Source organism: Anser brachyrhynchus, assembly GCF_964034855.1.
Source record: "Anser brachyrhynchus genome assembly, chromosome: 10".
NCBI lineage: Eukaryota > Metazoa > Chordata > Aves > Anseriformes > Anatidae > Anser > Anser brachyrhynchus.
In genome coordinates this window covers 12,452,388-12,480,368 of record NC_137705.1, presented here as the reverse complement: position 1 = coordinate 12,480,368, position 27,981 = coordinate 12,452,388, and the positions used below count along the sequence as shown (strand labels likewise).

The 27,981-nt window shown below is 64.1% G+C and overlaps 1 protein-coding gene across 3 annotated transcripts; it reads left to right on the top strand.

Moving 5' to 3' along the window:
* Nucleotides 1–16: 16 nt before the first annotated feature.
* Nucleotides 17–27,774, top strand: CELSR3 (cadherin EGF LAG seven-pass G-type receptor 3). Of its 3 annotated transcripts, XM_080606119.1 has the most exons (36): nt 22–3,178; nt 7,999–8,631; nt 9,761–9,983; nt 10,116–10,231; nt 10,540–10,628; nt 10,873–11,030; nt 11,240–11,403; nt 11,587–11,712; nt 12,056–12,225; nt 12,412–12,597; nt 12,725–12,835; nt 13,086–13,254; nt 13,520–13,661; nt 13,839–13,959; nt 14,242–14,425; nt 14,515–14,616; nt 15,142–15,156; nt 16,711–16,805; nt 17,019–17,228; nt 17,687–17,870; nt 18,032–18,181; nt 18,514–18,694; nt 18,928–19,095; nt 19,439–19,565; nt 19,723–19,929; nt 20,015–20,189; nt 20,393–20,505; nt 20,791–20,870; nt 21,502–21,628; nt 22,315–22,428; nt 22,546–22,682; nt 22,778–22,884; nt 23,593–23,766; nt 23,927–24,127; nt 24,308–25,388; nt 25,811–27,774. In XM_080606119.1, the coding sequence occupies exons 1-36, from the start codon at nt 94–96 to the stop codon at nt 25,836–25,838; spliced, it is 9,453 nt and encodes a 3,150-aa protein (XP_080462245.1). In that variant the 5' UTR covers nt 22–93; the 3' UTR covers nt 25,839–27,774. The 3 variants fall into 3 exon arrangements, 2 of the variants coding, with proteins under 2 accessions (XP_080462245.1, XP_080462246.1); XM_080606120.1 differs by lacking the exon at nt 15,142–15,156; XR_013955608.1 differs by lacking the exons at nt 21,502–21,628; nt 22,778–22,884; nt 23,593–23,766; ... (1 more) ...; nt 24,308–25,388; nt 25,811–27,774 and having other exon boundaries at nt 17–3,178.
* Nucleotides 27,775–27,981: the final 207 nt, after the last annotated feature.

Here is a 27,981-nt window from a genome sequence, read left to right as displayed (position 1 = left end):
CGGGGCGGGGGGCGCCCATCGCCGCCGCTAGGCGGGGGCGGCGCCGAGCCCAGCCGCCGAGCGCCCGGCCCGGGCGGCGGCCGCCGAGCCACCATGGCGGCGGAGGAGCAGCAGCGGCAGCAGCCGCCGGCCGCCCCCAGCCGCCGCCGCCAGCGGGGACCGCCGCCGCTTCTCCTCCTCCTCCTTCTGCTGCTGCTCCCTTTGTTCCCCCCCGGGCTGGGGGCCGCCGCGCCGCCGGGCAGCGGGGGGTGCCCCGCCGCCTCGCCGTGCTGGGTGGCGGCGGCTGCTGCCGCCCCCCCGGGGCTGCCCCCGGGGCTCCGCCGCCGGTCCCCGCAGCGCTGCCCGCCCCGCAGCGCCCCGCCGCCGCCGCCGGCATCGCGGGGGAGGCGAGCGGCCCCCAACCGGCACCCGCTGTTCCCGCAGTACAACTACCAGGCGGAGGTGGCCGAGAACCAGCCGGCGGGGACGGCGGTGGTGGCGGTGGCGGCGCAGGACCCCGACGGGGGCGAGGCGGGGCGGCTGGTGTACTCCATGGACGCCCTGATGAACAGCCGGTCGCGGGAGCTCTTCAGCATCGACCCGCGGGCCGGGCTCATCACCACCACCCAGGCCCTCGACCGGGAGAGCATGGAGCTGCACTACTTCCGAGTGACGGCCGCCGACCACGGGGCGCCCCGGCTGTCCGCCACCACCATGGTGGCCATCGCCGTGGCCGACCGCAACGACCACGACCCGGTCTTCGAGCAGGGCGAGTACCGGGAGACCATCCGGGAGAACGTGGAGGAAGGCTACCCCATCCTGCAGCTGCGGGCCACCGACGTCGACTCGCCGCCCAACGCCAACATCCGCTACCGCTTCGTCAACGAGCGGGCCGCCCACGCCGTCTTCGAGATCGACCCCCGCTCCGGCCTCATCACCACCAGCGGGCCGGTGGACAGGGAGAAGATGGAGAGGTACTCCCTGGTGGTGGAGGCCAACGACCAGGGGAGGGAGCCGGGGCCTCGCTCCGCCACTGTCAAGGTCTACATCACGGTGCTGGACGAGAACGACAACACCCCACAGTTCAGCGAGAAGCGCTACATCGTCCAGGTGAGGGAGGACATACGGCCCCACACGGAAATCCTGCGCGTCACCGCCACGGACTTGGACAAGGACAACAACGCACTCGTTCACTACAACATCATCAGCGGGAACAGCCGGGGCCAGTTCTCCATCGACAGCGTCACTGGGGAGATACAGGTGGTGGCCCCACTGGATTTTGAGGTGGAGCGGGAGTACGCCCTGAGGATCCGGGCGCAGGACGCAGGGCGCCCTCCCCTCTCCAACAACACCGGCATGGCCAGCATCCAAGTGGTGGACATCAACGACCATGCCCCCATCTTTGTCAGCACCCCTTTCCAAATCTCCGTCCTGGAGAACGCCCCCCTCGGCCACTCCGTCATCCACATCCAGGCCGTGGACGCGGACTACGGCGAGAACGCGCGCCTGGAGTACAAACTGACGGGGGTCTCGGCCGACACGCCCTTCGTGGTGAACAGTGCCACAGGGTGGATCACGGTCAGCGGGCCCTTGGACCGGGAGTTGGTAGAGCACTATTTCTTTGGGGTAGAGGCTCGGGATCACGGCTCCCCGTCTTTGTCTGCGTCTGCCAGTGTCACCATCACGGTCATGGATGTCAACGACAACCGCCCCGAGTTCACCCAGAAAGAGTACTTTATCCGCCTGAACGAGGATGCGGCTGTGGGGACCAGCGTCCTCAGTGTCACAGCAATTGATCGGGACGTGAACAGCGCCATCACCTACCAGATCACGGGAGGCAACACGCGGAACCGCTTCTCCATCAGCACGCAGGGTGGGGTGGGGATCATCACTCTGTCCCTGCCGCTGGACTACAAGCAGGAGAGGCGCTACGTGCTCACCGTGACGGCCTCCGACCGCACCCTGCGTGACAACTGCCATGTTCACATCAACATCACTGACGCCAACACGCACCGGCCCGTCTTCCAGAGCGCCCACTACTCTGTGAGCATCAACGAGGACCGGCCTGTTGGCAGCACTGTGGTGGTGATCAGTGCCACGGACGATGACGTGGGGGAAAACGCCCGCATCACATACTACCTAGAAGACAATGTCCCTCAGTTTCGCATCGATCCAGACTCCGGGGCCATCACTCTCCAGGCAGAACTGGACTACGAGGACCAGGTCACCTACACGTTGGCTATCACTGCCAAGGACAATGGGATCCCTCAGAAAGCAGACACCACCTATGTTGAAATCATGGTGAATGACGTTAATGACAATGCGCCCCAGTTCGTCAGCCCTCATTACCAGGGCATGATCTCTGAGGACGCACCTCCCTTCACCAGTGTGCTCCAGATCTCTGCCACCGACCGGGATGCCCACACCAACGGGCGAGTTCAGTACACCTTCCAGAACGGGGATGACGGGGATGGAGACTTCACCATAGAGCCCACCTCAGGCATCATTCGCACCGTCCGCAGGCTGGACCGTGAGAACGTCCCCGTCTATGAGTTGACTGCGTACGCTGTGGACAGGGGCATTCCTCCTCAGCGAACTCCTGTCCATATCCAGGTTACCATTCAGGACGTGAATGACAATGCCCCTGTCTTTCCAGCTGAAGAGTTCGAGGTCTTGGTAAAGGAGAACAGCATCGTAGGCTCTGTCGTGGCCCAGATCACAGCCATCGACCCAGATGAGGGACCCAATGCCCAAATCATGTACCAAATTGTGGAAGGCAACATCCCCGAGATATTCCAGATGGACATCTTTTCTGGGGAGCTCACAGCCTTGATAGACCTGGATTATGAGACAAAACCAGAGTATGTGATTGTAGTGCAAGCCACCTCTGCCCCTTTGGTCAGCAGAGCCACGGTCCACATCAAACTCATTGACCAGAACGACAACAGCCCTGTTCTCAAGAACTTCCAGATCCTGTTCAATAACTACGTGTCCAATAAGTCCAACACCTTCCCCTCAGGGGTCATAGGGAAGGTCCCAGCATATGACCCCGACGTGTCCGACCGCCTCTTCTACACCTTTGAACGGGGAAACGAACTGCACTTGTTGATTGTAAATCAGTCGAGCGGGGAGCTGAGGCTGAGCCGCAAGCTGGACAACAACCGTCCGCTCGTGGCCTCCATGCTGGTGACCGTCACAGGTAGGCTGCGAAAATCTTTAAATGCCTTGTTGCTCTGGGGTGATAACGCCTGCGGGCTTTGCGTGGTCCTCATGGGCAGCCTGTTCTGCACCTGGGGTGTTGGGGACTGGCAACAAGGTTTGGATGGGGACTTGCTTCAAATCGGGAAATCCCGGAGAGTCTGGGAATCGTGGAAGGGGAGATGTGCTGTACGAGAGCGTTTTGCAAGGGGGGCTGAGGTCGGTGGTGGTCTGTAAGAACAAAGCATCGTTACTCGGCTGCGAGGATCGCGTGCAGCTGCCAGCGAGGCACCTTTGGAGGTGCTGTCACCGGCAAAGCTGTGCCGTGGGGCGCCGGCCAGGCGAGCAGCGGGTTCCTGGGGTGGCCGCTTCTCCCCGTGCCCCTAATGAGCCGTCTCCCTGCCGGCAGCGGGTGCGCTTCCCGGCCGTGCCTGGGAGCGACGAAGCCGGGCTGCTGGAGGGTGCTGTTAGCAAGCAGCTCGGGTCTGGGTGCTGGCCGTGGTACCTAGCGGTGGCTGGGGCTTCCAAAATGCGGTGCCGCCGTTCTGAAGCCAACTTCGTGTTGCGGATGACGGCTGTAACAGACCTCAGGTGCTTAAAACTCTTGCATCGTGTGTGTTGCTGGGGTAGCTGAATGCTCGTGGTAGCTCCCCGGGGTTGTTTGGGGAAGTGCTAGGGTTGCCTCCAGCCAAGCTGGGAATGGGGCGAAGATGGACAGGGCTGGTCTGTGAGCGAGCGGGGTCTGCACCTGGAGCCCCCCGCTGCCCAAGCTCTGCCGGTACCACGGGCCTTTCTTTGCCTGCGGATGTGTGATCTGAAATGGAGGCATCCATCCATCCCTCCCTCCCTCCATCCATCCCTGGCTGAACTGAGGAGCAGTGCTGGGGGAGGGAGGGCAGGAGCCCTTTTCGGAGGGACCAAGCACCAAATTCCCGAGCGTGCCTGGGGAGCGGTGCGTTAAATCGCGGTTCTCCCCTGGCCGCCAGCTGACACCCTTCCACCCGCTCTCCATCCAGCTAATTGAGCAGGGGGAGGATTTCTTTCAGGAGATGGAGGGGTGGAAGCAGACCTGCTCAAGGCAATCCGGCATGGCCAGCTCCAGCCTGCCGGTGGATCGGGGCTCTTTGGGGACTAATAGTAGCCGCAGGGCTGGCTGGCACCGCACGCTATGTGCTACATGCGTGCGGGTTGCCGGAGATGGGGGCCGGTTTTGACCTTTCCAGCTTCTGCCCCGGTGTTTACAGGAGCCCTGCCTCCTCACGCACTTAACCCCGCACAAAGGCAGGAGAAAATCACGTCCTGAAGTCCTGCGCTGAGCCGCCTGGCAGCGAGAGGGCCCCTGCAATTAGCGTGTCGTCATCTTCCAGCGGGAAGGGAGAGTGCGAGAGGTGCGCCAGCGGAGGGGAGGATGGAGGGGAAGAGCTGTGCCGGGGGGATGTGTGCAGCCAGGCAGTGGAAAGCAGGCCTTTTGTTGGCTTTGGTGGAGCTGCAGGGGTCTGGCTTGGGTTTTTCTTTCTTTACCATCAGACCTCCCAGCCGACAGCCCCCGTGCTGTGGCTCTGTGCAGGGGTGGGGGCTTGCAGAGAGGATGGCCGGGTGGCCCAGACCCGGCTGCATTGTCTGCCCGGCCGGCTCCTGCCTCCTGCGGGAAGGTGACAAAAGCACGTAGCTGGGTGCTGCAGGGCTCAGCACCCAAGGCACGGGGTCCTCCGCAGGGGGAGCCTCGCAGAGGCAGGGGGCCACCAGAAACCGGCCCCTTTCTGGGGGACCGACGGGCTCAAAACCGCCTGCAGCTCCTCGCAGACGTGCGGGCACCGACGTCTGCTCTAAACAGCTGTGCCCGCGGCCAGCAGCGCGGTGTGGGGTCGGTGTGTGGCTGGGGGCTGGAGAGGTGCTGAGAGGAGCCCAAGTGCTTGTCCTGGTGTCCCTCCGTGCTGGCCTGGGCTCCTCCTGGCTGCTGGGCGGGTTTGCCCTGGTGCTTTCGTTCACCCACGATGTCTCCTGGCAGGGAGGCTGCCCCCCAGAACACGTGTGTCCCCACTCCTGTGTCTGAGCAGCTCCGAGCCTTCATTTCAAGTCAGGGATGGGGTCCCAGGGCTGCCTTTGCCCTGTACAACTTGCGTGTCTCTTCTCTCGAGGAGCCCCATCCAGGAGCCTCCTCCCCTGTTAGGTCCATCACGGCTGGAGGAGCTGACCATGAGTTAGGGTGGGAGGTGTGGGCTTCCTTTCTGGTTAGGGAATGGTTTTGGAGTTGTCCTGAGGCCTGAGGGATGGAGGAGAGGGGCTGAGGGCCGCAGCGTTCCCTGACAGTGACGGGGACCCCGAGGTCCTCGGGGTGGGTGTGTGGGCTGGATCCCGTGCCTTTGTGCCACGTAGGAGAAGGGGGGTGACAGGAGGGATGCGGTCTGGCCCTGGCTGTAGCTGCCCCCCCTGCTGCTTTTGGAGCTGGTGGGCGTCACACTTGGACACGCAGCCGTGATGACCTGGTGCTGCTCGGCACCGGGGTCGGAGCCTCCCGCGGCCCCTCTCTCCCTGTAGGCGTGTTCTGGGGCTCCTCGCTCTGCCGCATGAATATTCACCAGGCACCAGCTCTCCGGCCCCAGGATTTAATCAGAAAGGGTGAGCATCCATGATTAAAATGCCTCCCAGGGGGGTCGGTGCCTCCAGCCAGCTTTGGGCTTTCTTTTGGTAGCCTTTTTTTTCCTTCCCTTTTTTTTTTTTTTTTTTCCTCCTTATTTACCGAGGGTCATTCTCCCAGCCATCTGCTTCCCCTTGCACGGAGCCAGCGGGGAGGCAGCCCTGGGTGCGGGGTGGAGGCTGGGCAAGGAGTTACAGGGGAGAGCTGTGCTGCTGGGGCAGGACCTCACACCGCAGGGGGATTTGCCCCCCGTCCCTGTGGAGGATGGCGCTGGAGGTGCCAGGCACCCCGCAGCACGACCTCTTCCCAGGCTGCAGCCTCCATCCTCCTCGGAGACTTCGCTGCTCCCCCGCCTGCCTCAGACCTTAGCGTGGCGTTAGCTGAGGCTGAATAACGGCCATAAATCAGGCGGACGCCTGCCTGCCGGCTTCCACGTCAGCGTGGAGCAGTTTGATTTCAGAGGGAGGCGCCCCCCCCTTCAGCAGGAGATGAGCCCCCGGGCGGCTGCTGGCACCTCTGCTCGCCCGCTCCCAGCCCCGCGCCTGCCTTATCTGCGGAGCGCCAGCCCTGGGATTTGCAGGGTCGCTGGAGAGCCGTCACCTTCTGAAGACGGAGCGAGAGAAAAGGGAGATGTTTCGGGCCTTAAATCTTCCAGCACCGCAAACTTCAAAAGGGGTCGGGGGGGAATCAAAAGGCTCTGCAGCGTGTGAAGCAGCGAAGGCGGCGTGGCAGCGAGGATGGAGCCGTGGCGTGGGCAGGGGGTGGAGGCTGGGTCCCCAGGGGAAGGAGGTGGCTGGTGTTCCTCACCCGTCGGCCGTGTGTATGGGATGGGCTGGTGTAAGTGCTGTTTTGGGGTGGTGGTGGTGATGGAGAGCTGGCTTTCCAAAGAAACTCGGAGGCTTCAGGCTCCCTGTTCCGTGCGGGGTAGGAGAAGGAATCGTGGGTGACCACCACGTGCTGCCGACGCACGTGGGGATGGTGCGAATGGGCTGGGAGGTGGCTCGCCCCGTTTCCTCGGGAGCGGTGGGGCTCTTGGTGAGCCTCATCAGGCGTTTGTGGCGGTGGGCTCCCCGGGTGGGGTGCTTCTGGGGTGGCCCAAGTGAGGGGGATGTTGGCTGTTTTGTGGGGCCAGCAAAGGGCCAGGCGCTGGAGTCTGGGGCAGTGTAACCTGGTGAGGCAGGGGAACGAGCTGGGATGGCTGTGTCTGAGCAGGGGTTGGGGCTCGCTGCCCTGGCACACCCCTGGCTCTCCATCCTGCTGGAAGAGGTGCTGCGTGCAGGCTCTCCTAGAGGAAGTCGGAACATGGTCGCTTCTGTCTGTCTGTCCTGGCAGCCCTTGTGCTTCCACCCAGACGTGGCCAGCACCGCGACACCGGTGTTTTGCAAAGTACTGGTGGCTGTGAGAGGCTCGGATGGCCACGTGCTGGGAGGCAACCCAGCAGGTCACGGCAGGCCCGGTGGCTTTGCACGGGCTGTCCCCCTTCCCCAGGACTCATGGCTGCGGCTGCCGGTGGCTTTTCAGCACGCCTGGCAGGGGCGAAGCTGCTGCCAACAGCCCCGGCGCTGGCGGAGCGCAGCCACGCTCGGAGGTGGCTCACGTGGTGCGGGGTCCCAAGGGGCAGGGAGTTTGTTTCCAAGGAAAATAAAGATTAAAGGGAATTAAACAAACCAGAGATGGGCCCAGGGAGGAAGGGATGCGGAGCAGATGGTGAGAAGGGGGAAGCAGGGAGCTGGGTACAAAAGCCTCGGAGGCCCTGGAGGAGAGAGGAAGGAAACGGCAGGAAGAGAGCGTGGGGAAAGGCAGCGTGCAGGGGGCACGGGGCGCAGAGGGGGCGGAAAACACCCCGGGTGCTGGCATCGGGCTCCGGTGTTTGCCCAGCCTCCTGCTGGGACCTCCTTCTGCCTGTTTCTCACCACCATCCTTGCTGACGAGAGCTCAGTTTGCTGCCCAGAACCAGGATTGGATGGAAACCTGGGAGTTATCTCAGTGGAGATCCTGGCGTGGGGGACAAAGCTCAGGCGTGCATGTGGGGACGCCCTGGGGCACATGGCAGCTGGATGCTCCCTGGGCCGTGGCTTCAAGCTTCCTTAGCTGAAGACCCGGGCCTTCGGGGGCCGTTTTCGGGTGCATGGCCCGGGGTGGGAAGGAGGAGACCTGCAGCGCGTCCCTGTTCCCTCCCCCAGACGGCATCCACAGCGTGACGGCCCAGTGCGTCCTGCGGGTGATCATCATCACGGAGGACATGCTGGCCAACAGCATCACGGTGCGGCTGGAGAACATGTGGCAGGAGCGCTTCCTCTCCCCGCTGCTGGCCACCTTCCTGGAAGGGGTGGCCACCGTGCTCGCGACGCCCAAGGAGGACGTCTTCATCTTCAACATCCAGAACGACACGGACGTGGGCGGCACGGTGCTCAACGTCAGCTTCTCGGCGCTGGCGCCGCGGGGCGGGCACTACTTCAGCTCGGAGGAGCTGCAGGAGCAGCTGTACATGAAGCGCATGGCGCTGACGGGCGCCTCCATGCTGGAGGTGCTGCCCTTCGACGACAACGTCTGCCTGCGGGAGCCCTGCCAGAACTACATGAAGTGCATCTCCGTCCTCAAGTTCGACAGCTCGGCCCCCTTCATCGCCTCCCCGTCCACCCTCTTCCGCCCCATCCACCCCATCACCGGCCTGCGGTGCCGCTGCCCGCAGGGCTTCACCGGCGACTACTGCGAGACGGAGATCAACCTCTGCTACTCCAACCCCTGCCTCAACGGCGGCACCTGCACCCGCAGGGAAGGGGGCTACACCTGCGTTTGCCGCCAGCACTTCAGTGGTGAGTGCCGGGCCGGGGGGGGTGGGGGGGTCTCGGCCTCACCGCCGAGGTCCGGCCGCGCTCCCCGCTCTCCTGTTTCCATGGCGCTGGATGCGCAGGGCTGAGGTTGCCATAGAAATGTGCCGTGCGGGGAGCTGGGATGGAGGGCTCCCGGGGACCTTTGGCGGAGCGGGAGGAGCGAGCTGGGCCTCGCCTGGCTGGGGTGCGGGGTCCTCGGCCCTCTCCCCCTGTGGTGGGCTGCGGGACTGTCTGAGGCGCTGTTTTTTTGGCCAGTGCCGGCTGGTGTGGCGGGGCTGCGCACCCCATGCTGGCACTGCGGGCGATGGGGAAGCTGCTGCCTCAGCCTCCCCGCTGAGCGTGGAAGGGGAGGCTGGGCCTCGCTGCCCCGCTGGGCGGGATCCAGTCCTGGCTTTGGGGTAACGCCAGGGGACAGCCAGTGCCTCACTGCCACGAGCCCCCACCAGGCTGCCGAGAGCCGTGCTGGCCACCCTCAGCTTGGGGTCGGGTGAAGGAGGCCCGTGGCTACCAGGGAGGAGGAGGAGGAGGCCCTGCCCTGCCCTGCCCGCCAGGAGGGGTGCTGGGGAGGCAGGGGAGCGCGGCAGCAGATGGCTGCCTTGGAGCCACCGTGGCTCCTGGTGAGATAAGCAGAGGCAGTGGTAATTAACCCCTGGCGTTTGAAGCGTGAACAGCCATTAGCAGAAGGGTTAATGAGCTCGTTTCCCTGTCACTTCGTGCTGTCCCTGCATCCTCCTCCTTGGGTGCTTCTGAGCAAGTAACGGGAGCTGGGCCGGGGGTGTAGGACTGCGGCTGAGCAATTCATGGCCCTCTGTGGGGCCAGCACAGCCCCCTGTGCCATGCCGCTGCTGCATCAGCCTCACCAGGGGCCTTTGGGGTGGACAAAGCCAGCTGAAGAGAGGCCAAGGAAAGGTGGCAAGCTGGGCTCTGAGGTCAGCTGTGGGTGTGGGGGAGAGGGAGAGGAGTTCCCAGCCCTCTGCTGGAGCTGAGCAAGCCGGTTCATAGAATCATTCCCGTCCTCCGCCTGCCCCAGCCGCCCCACAGCTGGGCCTGTGCCCCGGGGCGAGGGTCGGCCGAGGGGACGTGTCCCAAACCCCTTGTCGTGCTCCCACAGGCGAGAACTGCGAGGTGGACAGCCGCTCGGGGCGCTGCCAGCCCGGCGTGTGCCGCAACGGGGGCACCTGCACCAACGGCGCCGACGGCGGCTTCCGCTGCCAGTGCCCGGCGGGCGGCTTCGAGGCGCCCTTCTGCGAGGTGTCCGCGCGCTCCTTCCCGCCCCGCTCCTTCGTCATGTTCCGGGGCCTGCGCCAGCGCTTCCACCTCACCCTCGCCCTCTCGTGAGTGCTCTCCCTCCTCTGCTGGTCCCTCCTCGGGACCCTGTGTTACCTCGCCTCGTCCCAGTGCTGGGACAGCGGGGTTTCTGCACGCGCCCCGTGCACACCCTGCGCTCCCGCTCCCTCCCTGCCCAGGTTCAGCACGGTGGAGCCCAGCGGCCTCCTGCTCTACAACGGGCGCCTGAACGAGCGGCACGACTTCCTGGCGGTGGAGATCATCCAGGGGCAGGTGCAGCTGAAATACTCCACAGGTAGGCTCAGCCCTGCCTGTCGCGGGATGTGGGGTGTCACCGGGAGCTTCACCTCCAGCCTTGGCCACGAGCCGGTCTGGGGATGAGGACCCTCTTGGGTGGGTGCTGGTTGTCCTCCTGGTCCCATTGCCTTGCCTGCCCCGGGGGGTGCCAGGATCAGCAGTTAGGAGCGCTGGGCACAGCCTGCATGCAGGTCTCGGGCCCTGGAGCTGCTGGGCACCGTCCCAGGGCTGCTGTCCCCTACCCGGAGGGTCTGACACGCCGCAGGGCCACCCGGCTCCCCACAGCACTTATCCCTGTCTCCGCAGGGGAGTCCAGCACGGTGGTGAGCCCCTACCTGCCTGGGGGCGTGAGCGACGGGCAGTGGCACACGCTGCAGCTCCGCTACTACAACAAGGTACTGTCCCCTGCTGTCCCCCTGTGCGTGTGGGTCTGTCTGCCCGTGGGGCCACCCGCTTCGTCCTCACCTGCACCCACGTCGCGCACCACGTGCTGTCCTCAGCCAGGCGTGTCCCTCGTGGCTCACCTGTGCCCGGCGCGGTGGTGCCAGGGCCACCCGCCCTTTCCCTGCTGTAGTGTGAGCCGTGGGGTGTCCGACTCCGGGGGGCCGTGAGCTGCTGACACCCCGCCTTTGGTTTCAGCCCAAGGTCAGCGCTCTGGGGGTGGTGCAGGGCCCCTCCAAGGACAAGGTGGCCATACTGACAGTGGACGAATGCGACGCCTCGGTGGCCCTGCAGTTCGGCAGCGAGATTGGGAACTACTCCTGTGCCGCCGAGGGAGTACAGACCAGCTCCAAAAAGTGAGTTCCCCGGGGGCTGCCGGGTGCTGCTGCAGTGGAGAGAGGAGCAGGGCAATGGGGTCCCCTGCAGAGTCTGCCCTACATCTGGGGCAGCTGTAGCATCAGGGGCCCCAGCTGTGTGTGCCTGTCCCCGGGGATGTCAGCCTCCCAGCCCCTCGCCAAGGGAGCCGTCCGGCCAGCCTGAGGTCACTGGGCTTCTCTCCTTGCAGGTCCCTGGACCTCACAGGTCCCTTGCTCCTCGGAGGGGTCCCCAACCTGCCGGAGAACTTCCCCGTCACTCACCGGGACTTTGTGGGGTGCATGAGAGACCTGTACATCGACAGCAAACGCATCGACCTGGCCTCCTACATCGCCAACAACGGGACCACTACAGGTACCGGTGCCTCTGCCCCCTGCCAGTGCCTGTCTTCTGCCGTAAGGAGCAGGGGCTGTGCTGAGCGGCTGGGTCTGCCCCTCGGGCAGCGGGGCAGGGCTGGGGGTGGCGGTGCCTCGCGTGCGGGCTGGAGGGAGGGGGTGACAGGGTCGAGGCTGACATAGGCACCTTTGGTACCTCCAGGCTGCCACGCCAAGCACACCTTCTGCGACTCCAACCCCTGCAAGAACGGCGGCACCTGCTCGGTCAGCTGGGGGACCTACTCCTGCCTCTGTCCTGTGGGCTTCGGGGGCAAAGACTGCCGCCACAGTGAGTGAGCGGGCGGTCCTGAGCACGGGCAGGGTGGGTGTGGGCAGGGTGGTGCTGTGGCAGCAGGGTAGGGGGTACGTGTGGGGAGAGCTGGCTCTGTTGTCCCTGCGTCTGCTGATCCCTGTGTAGCAACACCAGTTCTTGGAAAATGGAGTTGCTGTGGCTCCATGCACAGGAGGCGTCAGGGAGGACAAGGTGGCTGCGTGCGGGTGCTGGTGTCACTGAGCCAGCAGCACGAGCTGCTTGCTGTCCATCCTCAGCCTTCAACGGCCCTTTGTCCTGCAGTGCATGAGGGCAGAAGAAGGTGCTCCCCATCCCTTCTCACCTCCACTTTCCTTTCCAGCCATGCACCATGCCCACTATTTCCAGGGCAACAGTGTCCTCACCTGGGACTTCAAGACGGACGTGAAGATCTCGGTGCCGTGGTACCTGGGGCTGGCGTTTCGGACGCGCCAGCCCGACGGGGTGCTCCTGCAGGCACACGCCGGCCAGTACACCACCCTGCTCTGCCAGGTAGGGCCTCAGCACCCGTACCATCCTCCCCAGGGCGGCCCTGCCCTCCTCCCTGACCCCAGCCCAAGCAGAGGGTGGTGTTCGGCAGGGCTGGGTTTCCCTCCCCGTGCTCAGAGTGCGCAGGGAAGGTAGGATGGAGGCAGCTCGCTTGGCTCACTGCTGCCTCTGCTGCTTCCCTCCCTGCAGCTGGCGGGGGGCCTGCTCTCCTTCACGGTGAGCAGGGGCTCGGGGCGCAGCACCAGCCTGGTGCTGGACCAGCTGCAGCTCAGCGACGGGCGATGGCACGACCTCCAGCTGGAGCTGCGGGATGTCCGCAGTGGGCGAGACTCGCGCTACGTCATCACCCTCACCCTGGACTTTGGGCTCTACCAGGTACGTGCTGCATGCGAGACCCCAGCCCCGGGACGGGAACCACTGGGGGATGCTTTGCCTGCACCCTCAGAGGGGGCAGGGATGGGATGGTGGCAGTTGGCCCCCGTTAATCCCTTTTGTTCTGCAGGATACGGTGGTTGTCGGGAATGAGCTGCATGGCCTGAAGGTGAAACATCTGCACGTGGGGGGAGTCCTGGGCTCTGGCGAGGTGCAGAACGGGCTGAGGGGCTGCATACAGGTGAGTCCATTGCTCTGAGCCTTCCCTTTCAAGCGGGTCTGTTAGGTGGAGAGGTGGGAACGCAGGCCTGGGAGCTGCTGCCAACATCCCTCCTGCTGGTGATGCTCCCCCTCTGAGCATTCAGGGCTCCGAGGTGCTGTGAGGCAGCCTTAAATCCACGGAGCGGGGTCAATGGGGAAGGGTGGCTGCACCCAGGGGTTGTGGAAGTTAGGCAGACTGGAGCGTTGTGTGACTCTCCCCTGTGTTGCAGGGTGTGCGACTGGGTGACAGCGTCACCGGGACCGTGCTGCCCAAGCCCAGCCATGCCCTGAGGGTGGAGGCTGGCTGCAGCGTGCCGAGCCCCTGCGACTCCAGCCCCTGCCCAGCCAACAGCGTCTGCAAGGACGAGTGGCAGAGCTACTCGTGCGTGTGCCTGCCAGGTAGGGCCTGCAGAGCCCTGCCACCCCTTGGCTCTCCACACTGCGCGTCTTCTCCTCTGCCCCTGGGGCTCCCACAGCCTGCCTGTGACTGCTCTCCTGCCCCTTCCTTGGGCAAGTTGTGTGCCCAGAAACCCCTGCCAGGCGTGCAGTGGTTTTTGTGGAGGGCAAAATCTCCCCTGAGCCCCTTGAATCCACTCCTGGGCTCTCCGGCCGCTCCTGTGGAGAAGGTGCTTTCCTTACGTGGTGCTCTCTGTCTGCACCTCAGGGTACTATGGAGGGGACTGCGTGGATGCCTGTCACCTCAACCCCTGCAAGAACAAGTCCGTGTGTCGCCGCAAGCCGGGCTCGCCCCTGGGCTACGTGTGCGAGTGCGCAGGGAACTTTTTCGGGCAGTACTGCGAACACAGGTGAGATGCAGGGCGCACAGCAGGGCCTTGGCCTCCAGTGCCTGGCTCCGTGCTGCTCGCTCATCCCAGCTGTGTGACACCTCGCTGCCACCCTGCTCCTTGGAGCTGCTGGGCTGCTGGGAGGAGAAGGCCCAGGAGATGTGGTCGGTGTAACGGCGGGAACGTTTCTGTCCCTAGGATGGACCAGCAGTGTCCGAAGGGCTGGTGGGGGAACCCCAGCTGCGGGCCGTGTAACTGCGATGTGAACAAGGGCTTCGATCCTGACTGCAACAAAACCAACGGGCAGTGCCACTGCAAGGTGAGGGGCAGCTGTGCCCATGGGGACATGGCCCGCCTGTGCCTTGTCCCCTCCTCAGGCCTGGCAGCTGCCTGGGCGCTGCTTTGTGTGCTTGGCCCTTGCTCACCTCCTTGTGGCCCTCCCGGCCCAGCAAGGTGGCGATGGGGCCAGCCAGCGGTGCTTGCAAGTGGGGATCTCTGTGACAAGTCCCCAGTGGGCAGCCCTGGCTCCAGCAGTTCCCCAAGCACCTGCCTGGGCTGCTGTCCCCATGGGCAGTCTGACGGCCGTCCCCGTCTCCCCCAGGACTTCCACTACCGCCCGAAAGGCAGCGACACCTGCCTGCCTTGCGACTGCTACCCCGTGGGCTCCTCCTCGCGCTCCTGCGACAAGGAGACCGGCCGCTGCCACTGCAGGCCCGGGGTCATCGGCCGCCAGTGCAACAGCTGTGACAGCCCCTTTGCCGAGGTGACACCCAGCGGCTGCGAGGGTGAGCGGGGACGTGGCAGGGCGCCGGCACCGCGGGGCTGGGTGCGAGCTGCCCCGCCGTGACCGGCCCCGGGCCGCCTGTCTCCGCAGTGCTCTACGACGGATGCCCCAAAAGCCTGAAAGCAGGCGTGTGGTGGCCCCAGACCAAGTTTGGCTTGTCGGCTGTGGTGCTGTGCCCCAAAGGCTCCTTGGGTGAGTTGGGGATGCAGTGGGGAGGGGAGAATCCGGGCGTCGTGTGGGGGCTGTTGCAGCCCCAGCAAGGTCACCCCCTCGCAGTACTGTGCCGGTCCCGTTTAGCTGGGCTGGAGGGCTGGGAGCAGGAAGGTGGAGGAGAAAGCACCCAGCCCGAGGGCGAGCACAGGGGGCTGGGAGCAGGCTGTAGGGCCAATGCCGTCACCCAGCCTCTGTCCCCACCTTCTCCCTGCTGCCTTTCGGTTTCATCGAGGCTGGGGTCAGGCCTGGCACAGCGAGCGCTGTGCAGGGAGCAGGCACGGCGTTTGGTGAGTGCCTCGGGTAGAAGTCACGGCCCCGGTTGGAGAAGGCTGTCCTGGGTGACGGCAAGAGGTGCGAGCAGGGTGTCTGGGACTGCAGGGCAGCGCGAGCCCCAGGGGACAATACAAACCCTGTCCTTCTCCAGCCGTTCGCTCCGGGAGGAGGCAGGTTCGGCTCCTAACTGTTGTCGCTTCTCTCCCCGGTTCTCTCGCCATCCGTGCTCAGGTTTGAGGGGTGCAGGTAAGGTTGTTCCCACCTCCCTCCTCCCCTGCTCTAAGGACTGTGCCACGTGGCTTTCCCTCCCTGCTCCCTGCCTGGCACCCTGCACACCCCTGCGCTTTCCCTGCCGCTTCTGGAGCTGCCGAGTGTCTCCCCAACGCTTTGCCTGGCCTCACCGCTCCTACACGTCGCTTCCCTGCTCCCAGCACACTAACCAGCACAAACCTGGCTCCCGCTGTCCTTAGCCTGCAGCATGGGCTCTGGGTGGCCCCGGGGGGCTGCTGAGCGGGGTCTGCGCTCTGTGCCCCGGCCGGGATGGCTGCTGACTGTCCTGGGCTGCTTGCTTAGGCTGGGAGGGGAAGGAGCTGGTGATGAGCGCTGGATGGCAAGGTGGGGAGGAATGGCTGCGGGGCGGAAGAAGGGGGAGCTGCTTGGTGTGGTGGAATGGGGGCAGGAGCTGTGCAAGGTCCCGTTCCTGCTGCCCAGCAGGCAAGGCGGAGGCACACGGGGTCCGGATTCTGCAGCCGAGCCTGGCCACAGGCATGGGTGAAGGCCTGTTCTCTGCCGGGGGAAGGCCGGCAGCAAGGAGGTTTCTTTGTTCTGTTTGCCCCCAGCTGCGGTGGTGCTGGTCCCTGTGCTTATGCAGCTGGGGAGGGGGCGGTGGGGATGCGCAGTGGGGAGCTGGGGCTGGTGGGAGGGAGCAGGCTTGGCAACGGGGCTTGTCCAGGCAGGAGCTGGGCTCTGCCCCAGGCTCCCTCTCCCCTCCCTGGGCACGCTGCTGCCTTCTCCCAGCCATGGGCGCTCGGTGAGCTCCCCTGCCCTGGCACCTTCCCCAGGAGGGACTGGTGCGCTGGGGTCACCCTGCTCCCTCGTGCTCAAGGCGCGCACGGTGACGCTCCCGGTGTGGGCGCTGGCAGTGCTCTTGGTGGTGTTAGCAGCCGATCCCGTTCCCTGCTGGTGTCTCTGCTCCTGCCCAGCAGTGCTCGGGCCCCAGCCAGGGACGGGGTCTTGCAGTGGGTGCTGTACCCATGCTGCCGGATGGGTTGTCCCCCACTGCCTTGGAAGACAAGCCCCTGGAGCAGGCTCACCAGTCCCACTGCAGGGCTCTCGTCCCAGGGCAGCTCCCCCATGCAGACGGGGGCAGCCCCTCAGCAGGCGTTGCAGACTGAGCCAGGGGAAGCCTGGGGCTGCGCGGGCTTCTGTAGGTTGGGGTCAGATGTGTCCTGAGGACAGGGACACGGCCCCACCAGGAGCCAGGGGGTTCACCCTTAGCCCTGCCACGTCACTTATTGCTCTTTACCACTCTGTGTGACGGTGCCTGCTGCCATGCAGGCTGCGTGAACCACACGAGGAACCAGCTCACGGAGAGAGGGGCTGGCAGCAGCCTGCAGAGGTGGTGCAGACCAGAGGTGATGGTGGTGCACAGCAGGAGGACAGCTCTGGGGTGCCACAGGCCCTCCCCATCACTTGCTGGTGCTGCTCTTTGGGGTTACCTGGTGCAGTGTTCTGCTGGGGGGCACAGGGGGGGAGCTGCATGTCCTGCACCCTTTGATGCGATCTTCCTCCTGCCTTCAGGCGCAGCCGTCAGACACTGTGATGAGGAGAAAGGCTGGCTGGAGCCAGATCTCTTCAACTGCACTTCGCCTGCCTTCAAGGAGCTCTCCATCCTGGTAATGCACTGCTGCGTGTCCCTTTGTCTGCCCGAGACTCTCCCTGCCCAAGTGACCACTGCTGCGAGTGTCCTCAGCTCGTGCTGTGGTTTCAGAAGTCATTCCTGGGCCCTGCAGGACCCGCAGCACCCCACAGCCCGCTCCCTGGGAGCTGCGGGATTCCCCAGGGAGGAACCACTGCGGGCTAACCCCCTCCTTTCTCCCTGCTGGCAGCTGGAGGGCTTGGAGAGGAACGAGACCGAGCTCAACACAATTGAAGCCAAGAAGCTGGCCCACCGGCTGCGGGCGGTGACGGACCACATGGAGCACTACTTCGGCAACGACGTGCACATCACCTACCGCCTGCTGTCTCGCCTGATGGCCTTCGAGAGCCGGCAGCGCGGCTTTGGGCTGACAGCCACGCAGGATGCCCACTTCAACGAGGTGAGGCCTTCCCCTGCATCGGGGCGGCTGCTGCTGCTGCTCCTCTGTCAGCCGCCCGTGTCTCTGTGGGGTTTGAGGAGGTTGTGAGGCCGCTTCGGGGTGCTGGGCTCCCCAGCACTGCGCAGGCATCGAGGCCCAGGAGCGAGACCAGCGGAGGCCGCCTGCGTGGCCAGGGCTGGAGCACAGGAGGGATGAGGAGAGGCAGAGATAGGTTTGCTCAGCCTGGGGGAGGGAAGGCAAAGAGGGGTCTCAGTGCTGTCCCCAATTCCCTAACGGGGTGGTGCAGAGATGTCTCTGCAGGACACTCGCTGATGAACATTAAGGTGGATGTCCATCGTAAGGGAAACTACCGCGCTGGGCAGAGGGGTACGGTGCTGGCAGCCTGGGGGGCAGGATGTGTCCCAAAGGCTCTGCTTCCCTCACCCCGTGCTCCCATGTGCCCCGTCTCTCCCGTGCAGAACCTGCTGCGCGCGGGCAGCTCCGTGCTGGCGCCCGAGAACCGGGAGCACTGGGCCATGCTGCCGCACAGCGAGCACGGCAGCGCCAGCCTGATGGAGCAGCTGCGGGACTACTCGGGCACGCTGGCCAGCAACATGAAGCTCACCTACCTCAACCCTGTCGGCGTCGTCACCCCCAACATCAGTGAGTCGGAGCCGGCTGGCGGTGGGGCCTGGCCGGGGTGGTGCAGAGCTGTGGCTCCTGCAGTCCCTTTGCCAGAGACATCAACCCTGGGGTGCCCCGGAGCGTGGTTGCTCTCCAGGTGGCCATCCTAGAGCTGGCGTTCACTAACATCTCCTCCGCAGTGCTCAGCATCGACCGCATGGAGAACCACTCGCACATCCGCCGGCGCTACCCGCGCTACCACAGCAGCCTCTTCCGCGGCCAGCCCGCCTGGGACCCCCACACCCACGTCGTGCTGCCGCTGTCGGTGCTGAGCCCCCCGAAAGCTGAAGGTGAGCATCGCTTGGGGCACAGCGCGTACAGGCATGGCTTTCAGGGGATGTGTGCCCCCGCTGAGACCTAGCTCCTGATGGTCTCACGAGCCTGGGAGCCCTGCTGCTGCCAGCAAACGCCAGCACCGCTTCTCTCTGCGGTCCTCACCAGCCTTGGGTGAAGATTGTGGAGAAAAGCCCCCAGATCCCGTGGGCTAGTGAACGCAGAGGGCACTGGCTGCCTCCTTCAGCCTGGCTCTGGCCCAGAGGCCAGGGCACCGCTAGGGTCCCCCAAGAAGGCTCGAGGCCGTGTGTGTGTGTGCCCATTCTTACTGTCCCCTCGTGTGCCTCAGCTGCCCCCACGGCAGTGCCTACGCTTGGTGGGGGCGAAGGGAACTACACCGTGGAGAGCTCCTCCCCGAGGCAGGCGCTGCCGGAGCCCGAGCCCTCCCTCACTGTCATCATCCTCATCATGTACCGCACCCTGGGGGGGCTGCTCCCCCCGCGCTACCAGGTGGATCGCCGCAGCGTCAGGTACGTCCTCCTCCCCTTCACCTTCTGTGAGCACTGGCGGGGAGAGGCTGCCTGGACTCCCCCGAGTCTGGGTGCTGGGCCTGGGGTTTGGTCCCGCAGCACTCTGCCCCATGCTTCCTGACCCCTTGGTGTGGGTTGGGCAGAGCTGTTCCTCCCGAGGTGTCAGCACGGGGCCTTAGGGAGCCCTGCAGCCCCCAGGCACGGCGATGGCAGAGCTCTGTCGCTCCTTGCAGGCTCCCCAAGAATCCCGTGATGAACTCCCCCATCGTGAGCGTGTCCGTGTTCAGCAATCACACCTTCCTGCGGGGGCCCCTGGACACCCCTCTCGTGCTGGAGTTTCGCCTGCTGGAGACGGCCAACAGGAGCAAGCCTCTCTGCGTCCAGTGGAACCACTCCAGCCCGTGAGTTGGGCATGACTGGGCTTAGCACTGCCCCACAAACTGCTTGCTTTGAGCTGCTTTCCGCAGGCAGCTCCTAGTTCCCAGAGTCTCTCTGCCCGTGACAGGCTGTGTGCCTGGGCAGCACTGGGTTGTGGGGGTTCTGCCCTCTCCCAGGGGCTTCATTCCTGCTGGTAGGGCATGGCGGGGTCCCTGCAGGGCTCTGGCTCCAGTATTTCAGCTGCGGGAGCGCAGCTGTATCTGCTGGTAGAAAAACTTTGCTGATGGTCCCTCTGCAGTTCCTTCCCCAAGCACCATGCTCATCTGCCCTCTCTCCTAAGCGCGCTCTGCTTTTTGGTGGCTGCAGGACCAACCCGTCGGGCTTCTGGACAGCCAGAGACTGTGAGCTCGTGTACCGAAACACCACGCACGTCCATTGCCAGTGCTCCCAGTTTGGCACCTTTGGGGTTCTGATGGACAGCTCGCACCGAGAGGTAACCTCAGCCTGCAGGGCTGGGGGCAGCGGGGGGAACTTAGCCACCAGAATAAGCAGGCACGGGCAGAAAATTCCCTGTGGGACGCAAATAGTTTGAGAGCTTCCCACGTCTCCCCCTAACGCTGCCATTTGCCTTTGCTTCTCTGCTGCTGCAGCAACTGGAAGGTGACCTGGAGACGCTGGCAATTGTCACCTACTCCTTGGTGTCCCTCTCCCTGGTGGCCCTGCTGCTCACCTTCTCCTTCCTGACCTGCCTCAAAGGCCTCAAGTCCAACACGCGTGGCATCCACTCCAACATATCAGTCACCCTCTTTTTCTCGGAGCTGCTCTTCCTCCTGGGCATCAACCGCACCGAGAACCAGGTCCGTGGGGTTGAACAAGCACACCCGTGAGGGCAATGAGCGCTGGCACAGCGGGGCTGTCTCTGAGTGGCTTTTGTCTCCCCAGTTTCTCTGCACTGTGATTGCCATCCTCCTCCACTGCTTCTTCCTCTCTACCTTCGCCTGGCTCTTCGTTCAGGGCCTCCACATCTACCGCATGCAGACCGAAGCCCGCAACGTCAACTTCGGGGCCATGCGTTTCTACTACGCCATCGGCTGGGGGGTGCCCGCCATCATCACCGGTAGGAGCGATGGAGATATGGTTGTGATAGGGAGAGTGTGCAGGCACTGAGGAGTGCCGCGTTGTCCAGCTGGGGATGTGTAGCACGGGCTGTTGCCTTGCTTCCCGGGGACAAACAATCCCTCGGTGCGTCTCTCTGTGGCCCCCTGGATGGGCACGGGGCGCCTGCTGGGTCTGGAGCCGGCCTCTCCCTTCCTTCCCCAGGGCTGGCTGTTGGCCTGGATCCTGAGGGCTACGGGAACCCTGACTTCTGCTGGATTTCCATTCATGATAAGCTGGTCTGGAGCTTTGCAGGCCCCATTACTGTCGTCGTTGTGGTAAAACCCTGTCCTGTTTCACCCACAGCCCTCTCCTACCTCCCTTCTCTGCACCACGGGCACTGCCTGCCCTTCTCTGTATTCTCCTCCCTCTGCTAGAGCCCCTCTCTCTGTCCCTGCTGGCTCCAACCAAGCCTGGGGGAGGCCAGGGCTTGGGCGTTACGGGGAAAGGAGGGGAGCTTCATGTGTGCCTGGTGGACCTGGAATCTGCCCATGCTCTGTACTGGGTGTATTGGGTCAGAGCCAGCCCTTGGCACAGCTTCTAATCAGTGCCAACACTTTCAGATGAATGGGGTGATGTTCCTGCTTGTGGCCAAGATGTCCTGTTCCCCAGGCCAAAAGGAGACCAAGAAGAAATCGGTTCTGTGAGTATTAGTGGCCAAGTTCCCAGCAGAGCTCCCGTGGCTCATGGTTTTCAGCATTTTCAGCGATCATCCCTCCTCTTCCACCATCGCAGAGCGCATCAGTGTCAGCCTTGCAGCTGCTCTCCTCTCCACCTGGTGGCCATGTTAACTCTTCCTAAACTTTGTCCTTTCCTCCTGTTCCTTCATCCCTGTCTTCACACTGTCCTGACAGTCTGTCCCCTTCCCTGCCTGCCCTCACAGCCACCCGTCACATCTGCTCTTGCCAGCTCTCAGCGCCAGCTTCTTCTGCTCCTTAAATGCTCCTGGCAAAACCTTTCCCCACTCACCCTCCTCTTGGGCCAGCCCCGGAGCTTGGCTCAGCTCTCTGCAGCTCCAAATGACCTGTGTCGTTTGGGCCCTGTGTTTGCCACGTGTGATCCAGAAGGGAAGGCCCCGGGCACGGGGGGAGCAGAACTGCTGCGTGGCGACGTGCCTGCAGCGGGGAGCAGCCCGTGGGGCAGCGAGGAGGGCCGGGCAGGAGACACACCTTCCCCTCTGGATCTCTGTCTGCGAGCGCTAGACTGTAGATTAACAACACGCACTAACCTCTGGGTGTGTGTGTGTGCCTGTCTGTCTGTCTCTCTCCCTCCAGCATGACGTTACGGAGCTCCTTTGTTCTGCTTCTAGTTATTAGCACTACCTGGCTCTTTGGCCTCTTGGCTGTCAACAACAGTGTCCTGGCTTTCCACTACCTCTACACTGTCCTCTGCAGCCTCCAGGTAACTGCCCAGCCTCCACCAGGGGAGGCCTGGGGGGCGAAGGTGCTTTCTGTGCCCCCCACCCCTCTCTGGGGCTGCGGGGGGTCCCCTGCAGAGACTGCGATGGCCTTCGGTGAGGCTGGGGTGTGAGGGGCGGGAGCACCCTGCCACCGAACTCGCAGCTCCTCCAGGCCCCGCGTGCCGCTGCGGGGAGGAGGTGCTGGGGTGGCAGGAATGGCACGCGTGTGGGCGCGAGGTGCTGAGCTCAGAGCTGGCGCCCACGGGGCAGTGAGGGCCATCTTGAAGGGGCGTCCCTGCTCTCGGAGGGCAGAGCAAGAGAACAGCCTGCAAAAAGAGGTGTCGCACCCCAAACATGACCCACAGCAACACCACGGCCACCACCACGGTCACTCTGAGGCGCCTTGCTGGGGATACCTGCGTGGGGCTGGTGGGGCTGCAGGGGACCTGCCAGCCCCTCCTCGGGCACTGCCTGCCTGGGGGACTCAACATCCCTTTCTCCCGCACCCACGGCCACCGGCCCAGGGGCTTGTGCCTGTAGCTCTTGTGGGGATGACTCTTCGGGGGCCCAAGAGGGCCACCACGTTGGAGGCCAGCAGCCAGCCACCCCTCCTGCCCCTGCCGCAGGGAGCACAAGCCCGCTGCCAGGGGCTCCCCACGGCCCGCAGGCTCACGCTGTCTCCCCTCAGGGCCTGGCCGTGCTGGTCCTCTTCTGCGTGCTGAACGAGGAGGTGCAGGAGGCCTGGAAGCTGGCCTGTCTCGGCAAGAAGGGGCAGAGCGAGGAGGCTGCTCGGAGCACGCAGGTGGGGGAGAGCGAGAGCAGCCCCGGCTGGGCGCCTGGAGGTGTGGGAAGGAGGGAAGGTCATCCCCTGGGCTGCGTCTCCTTAACAGAGCCCGTGCTTCTCTCCCTGCCTTAACAGGGCCCCAACGCCTACAACAACACGGCGCTATTTGAGGAGAGCGGCCTCATCCGCATCACCCTGGGGGCCTCCACCATCTCATCGGTGAGCAGCGTGCGCTCTGCCCGCACCCACTCCAGCCAGCGGGGGTACCTCAGGTAGGGGAGCGGCACGGGGCTCCGGGGTGCGCAGAGCGCCTGGGCAGAGCCAAGGGCTCGTGGCAGTGTCACCACTCGGGCCCTGTGTCTTTCAGAGACAACATGACGGCACGTCAGGGCTCGGCCCTGGATCACAGCCTGCTGGGTCACGCCGGCCCCACGGACATCGACGTGGCCATGTTCCACCGTGATGCTGGGGGAGGTGAGGCTTTGGGACTGAGCCAGCATGCCCTGAATTAACTCGGGCTTAAAGAAATCATTCCTTGGGTAGGCTGCGACTGCATGGTTGTGTCCTCCAGCCCGTGTTTGGCTGTGACTCCCAAACAGGCTGCAGATATGAGGGAGAGGCAGCACCTGTGTCGCTTAGCGCAGCCTTTCCCTGGACAGATAGGAAAGGGCATAATGAGCCTCCGGGGAGCTAAAGATGGAGGAGGCAAGAATTGCCCTGGGAGCTGTCAAGGGGTCCCTGGGGACATGTGTTGTTCCCAGGCAGTGATACAGGACGAGAAGAAGCTGAGGGAGCTGGGTTTGCTCAGCCTGGAAGAGGAGGGGGCAAAAGGGACCTTAGTTCCCTTGAAGGGAGTGGAGAGATGGAGCCGGGCTTTTCTCATGGGTGTCTGGTGGTAGGGCAGAGGCAGCAGGCACAGGCTGCACCATAGGGACGGACAGTAAGTTGTGAGAGGGCAGTCGGCCCCGGTGCAGGTGATTCTGTGTTCCTGGAGGCAATCAGAGCCCAGCTGGCTGAGGCGCTGGTCACGCTGCTGCAGCTGGCCCTGCCCTGGGAGCAGAGCCCCCTGGTCCCTCCCTGCCTCTGTTACTCAGCGTCTGTCACCTAACTGCTCGCAGGCACTAGTCTGCCCTTCCTCACCCACCCTCTTCCCGAATGTCTCCCCCACACACGTCCCTCCAGACCAGGACTCGGATTCGGACAGCGACCTGTCTCTGGACGAGGAGCGCAGCCTCTCCATCCCGTCCTCGGAGAGCGAGGAGAACGTGCGCCTGCGGGGCCGCTTCCAGCGCCAGTTCAAGCGAGCGGCGCACAGCGAGCGCCTCCTCACCAACCCCGCCAACACCACCCCCAAAGGCAAGGCCCGCGGGCTCTGGCAGGGGAAGGGGCGGCCTCGGGTCTGCTGTGCCACGGGGAGGCACGGGGCTGGGCCATGTCTTGCTGTGACTTCGTCCACCCCTCACAGAAGTGTTCTCTCCCTCTTCCCCGGGGTCTGTTTCGCTGCGTCCTCCACCAGACGTGGACGGCAACGACCTGATGTCGTACTGGCCGGCGCTGGGCGAGTGCGAGGTTCACCCCTGCTCCCTGCAGAAGTGGGGCTCCGAGAGGAAGCTGGGGTTCGACGTCAACAAGGATGCGGCCAACAATAACCAGCCGGACCTGGCCCTGACCAGCGGGGATGAGAACTCCCTCACCCAGACCCAGCGGCAAAGAAAAGGTAACAGCCTGCAGCAGGCGGGCGAGCGCGGTCTGGCCTGTCTGAAGTCACTGTGGCCCCAGAGGCTCAGCATCAGATCCATCTTGTCACGCCCCCGGGGAGGTACAATGCATCTCCCACAACTTCCGTGCTGGTTTCTCTGCTCTGCAAAGATCTGACTTCTCGTTCTGTCTGGCGCAGGGATTTTGAAGAACCGCCTCCAGTACCCTCCAGCTATCCAAGGCTTGCCGTCCGTGGGCAGGATGACCAACGAGCTGTCCTGGTACAAGACCTCCACGCTGGGTCACAGGGCTGTGCCCGCTGCCTCCTACGGCAGGATCTACTCCGGGGCGGGCAGTCTGTCGCAGCCGGCCAGCCGGTACTCGTCGCGGGAGCAGCTCGACATGCTGATGAGGAGACAGATGTCCCGGGAGCAGCTGAGCAGGAACAACTCGGGGGAGTGCTTGGAGACTGTGCCCAGCCGACACGGGTCCAGGGAGGAGCTGGACACTATCCCCAGCAGGCATGGGTCTACCGAACACCTAGAAAATATCCCGAGCAGACATGGGTCGAGAGAAAACTTGGATCTGCTTGCTCCTCGGCCCAGTCAGAGAGATCACGGGAACACGCTGCCCCGGAGGCAGGGCTCCAGAGACCACCTTGAAACTTTACCCTGCAGATTTGGGTCAAGAGAGCAGCTGGACTGTGGGCTGGTAAGAGAGGTCTCGAGAGAGTGGCTAAACACATTGCCAAGTAGGCAAGTGTCCAGAGACCGAATAGATACATTGCCAAGTCGAGATACTTCTCGAGAACAATTGGATTTGCTTTCTAGAAGACAGCCTTCAAGGGACCAGCTAGCATCGGCTAGACAAACTTCAAGAGAGCAGCTGGACTTTCTCTCCAGAAGATCTAATTCCAGAGAGCCTCTGGGTACGGTGCCCAGCAGGCAGCCCTCGCAGGAGAATCTGGGGAGTCTCTCTAGGAGACAGCTGTCTAGGGAAAGCCTAGAGCCGCTGTCTAGGAGGCAGCCTTCCAGAGAGAACCTGGAGGCCATCCCCAGCCGCCATCCTTCCACTGAACAGTTAGATATCCTTTCTTCCATCCTTGCTTCTTTTAACACCTCCGTCCTGTCCTCGGTGCAATCTTCCAGCACGCCTTCGGGCCCCCAGACCACCGCCACCCCCTCTGCTGTGCAGACCTCCTCGCCGCCCTCCGCAATGTGCCCCTCGACGCCTTGCTCCACCACCTCCCACAGCATTTCGGAGCTGTCGCCAGATTCAGAGTAAGTGCGTCCCTTCCTCAGCCAGGTCTCGTGCGTCGTGCGGCTGCCTGGCTCCTTCCCTCGGGGTTTTTGCTTGGAGGGGAGGGCCGTGTATAGGCGAGCCCCCAGGGTGGGTGGCAGATGTCTCCTGGCCCTGAAAGGTGGCTGTGTAGGGAGGACCCTTGGCTGCGGCAGCTCCAGGCCGTTGCAGTGCACAAGCAGAAACATCCAGCTCTGTGCCCTGCTGGCACTGCCGCCATCCATTCCTATTCCATCCCCCTTTTCCTATTCCCTGAACGCAGGGACTTGGACACAGTGGTTCCTGCCCTGACCCGGGAGCAGGTTTCTGTCCCCATCTGACGTAGCCAGGAGGCAGTAGGGAGCGCAGCTGGAGCCCTGGGGAGGTGCTGTGGCTTAACGCTGTTTTTCTTTCCTCCGAGAAGAATAATGAGAAATGAGGGCCATTCCTGAGGGGCCGAAGCCGTCCACAAGAGAAACAGAAGAGGCAGGGCCCTTCGCCTAGCCGGACACTGCCAGCTGAGGTTTGGTGTCCCCAGGGGCGGGGGCCAGAACTGATGGTGCTCAGAGGCCCCAAAACCAACCCTGCCTTTCCCTGCCCTCCGGGCTGAGGGGCCAGCAACCCAACCACCCGCCTCCGGGAGCCCGCAGGCTCCCTGCTGCTGTGCTCCCCTCGCCTGCCCGCTGTGAGAGGTATCGCAGGAGCCCGCTCAGGCGAGGGTCGCGTCGCCGACCCCCCGGGGCTGAACTCTTCCTTTGCAACCCGTTTCTGTGCGGGGGGCACGTATGTGCGTGCGTGTGTCTGTGTGTGTGTGTGTGTGTGTGTGTGTGTGCGGGCAGGGGGATAGAAAGGGAGCCCAGGACATGGGGGCAGGGGAGGGTTTTCTACCTTTTTGTATCTTTGTAATCAGAGAGAAGAGAAATTTCTATGGTTATTTTTGCGGATGGTCTGTTCCCAGGACCTGGGGCACCTGTCTCACCCTTTTCTGGCATCCCTGGGGTACCAGGGACCAGAGGGCTGGATAGAAAGCACTGGGCAGCCCTCAGGGCTTTGCCAGCACCACTGCTTCCCCTCCCCAGGGCAGGCAGCGAGTGCCCAGCCAGCCCTGCTGCCCATCTTGCCCTGCAGCTCCCCACGCGTCTCAGTGGGGTCCCCCTGCTGCCGCGGTGTCCCTCAGCCCCCTGCAGCCCTGCTGGCCCCGCAGCCAGGCCTCCCCCTGCTCTCACTGGGGCTGCCCCCGTCTGCAAACCAGGGCTGTGCATGAGCGAGAGGGCTCTGGGCAAGGAGCTGGATAGCCCTGGCCCCGTTTGGGGCAGCTCAGCAGTAGGTGAGGCTGTTTCAGAGCCGGTGCTCGCCCTGCAGAGGATGACCAAGACATGGCTCTGGCCTCCGGTGCTGGCATTGCCCACAAAAGTTATTCCTGGCGGCTTCCCTGCAGGCTCTGTGTATGCACGCACACGTCCCTGCGCTCCCCTGCCGGCGGAAGCTCCCAGCTCAGAGCAGCCTGGATTTCAGGAGATGAAGAAAAACAGCACTTTGCCCCCTCTGGGAATCCAGGCCGCTCTGCGGGCTTCTCTGTGAGCCGGGGGGCTTGCCCCGTCCCCAGCCTCCCCCTGCCAGGCAGCTCGTTCTGTGCCTACACCGGCCTGGGAGCGGGGGCCGCCGGCTCGGGGGTCCGGCACGCTCCCCCCGGCCCCCCCGAGGCCGTGTCCCCGCGGTGCTACCGGGGCCGTGCCCCCGCGCGCCCCTCGCTGCCTTACTGCCGCCTCGCCTCGCCGCCCGGGATGTTTACATGGGGGAACTCGTGCTTGTGCCACCGTCCTCCGGGGCTCTGCCCGGGCAGCAGAGGGAAGGGCTGGCCTCCAGCCCGCTCCCGGCCCGGAGCTGAGCGGCTCTGTGGGCCCGGGGGGGCTGCGGCCCCTCTCCCCGCGGCGGGGAGGCTCGCCGACATGTTTACACACCCTACGGGACCACTCGTTTACACGTTTCTCTGCAGCTCAGGCAAGGGGACCGCAGCCTGCTAGTGCCAAACGGAGAGCAAGTGACAAGTGCCAAAAAAAACAGGAAAAAAAAAGAGCGTGCAGCGGAGCTGGTGGCGTCTGGGCAGGGAGCAGGGGGCAGCCTGTGGGGCTGCGGCCCGGTCCCTGACTGCGGTGCTGTGGCCTGGGCTCCGGGGAGCATCCTCCTGGGGTTTGGGTTTGTTCCTTTTGGGGGTTTTTGGTTGTTTTTGTTTTTGTTTTTTTTTTCTGTTTTTGTTTTTCTTCGGTTGTTGTTCTCTCTCCATATCCCGACTCTGTGGGCAGGGAGAAGCCCGCACTCCCTCCCTGGCTGTGTAAAAGTGTATCATGGAAGCGCCAGATTTGGAAATAAAAAGTCTATAAAACGGCAGCGGGCTCCCTGCTCTCTCTCCCTGCGCCCGGGGCACGCGGCAGAGGATCCACACCAGGGGCTTGGCAGCGGCTCGCAGCCAGCGCTGCCGTCTCGGTGGCCCTGGGTGAGGTGACGGCAGGTGATGGGGGACCGCAGGCCCTGCCAGCGGGCGGAGGACTTCAGGCCAGGTCACCCGGAGATGGAGTCAGCTGCTCCGGTGCCCCG

What these genes read in the sequence shown, in the direction of transcription:
- CELSR3 (XM_080606119.1), top strand. Translation starts at nt 94, where the DNA reads ATGGCGGCGGAGGAGCAGCAGCGGCAGCAGCCGCCGGCCGCCCCCAGC. An exon ending in GAGCCCCCCGAAAGCTGAAG is followed by an intron (nt 18,182 to 18,513) that starts GTGAGCATCGCT and finishes CGTGTGCCTCAG; the next exon opens with CTGCCCCCACGGCAGTGCCT. An exon ending in CAGTGGAACCACTCCAGCCC is followed by an intron (nt 19,096 to 19,438) that starts GTGAGTTGGGCA and finishes TGGTGGCTGCAG; the next exon opens with GACCAACCCGTCGGGCTTCT.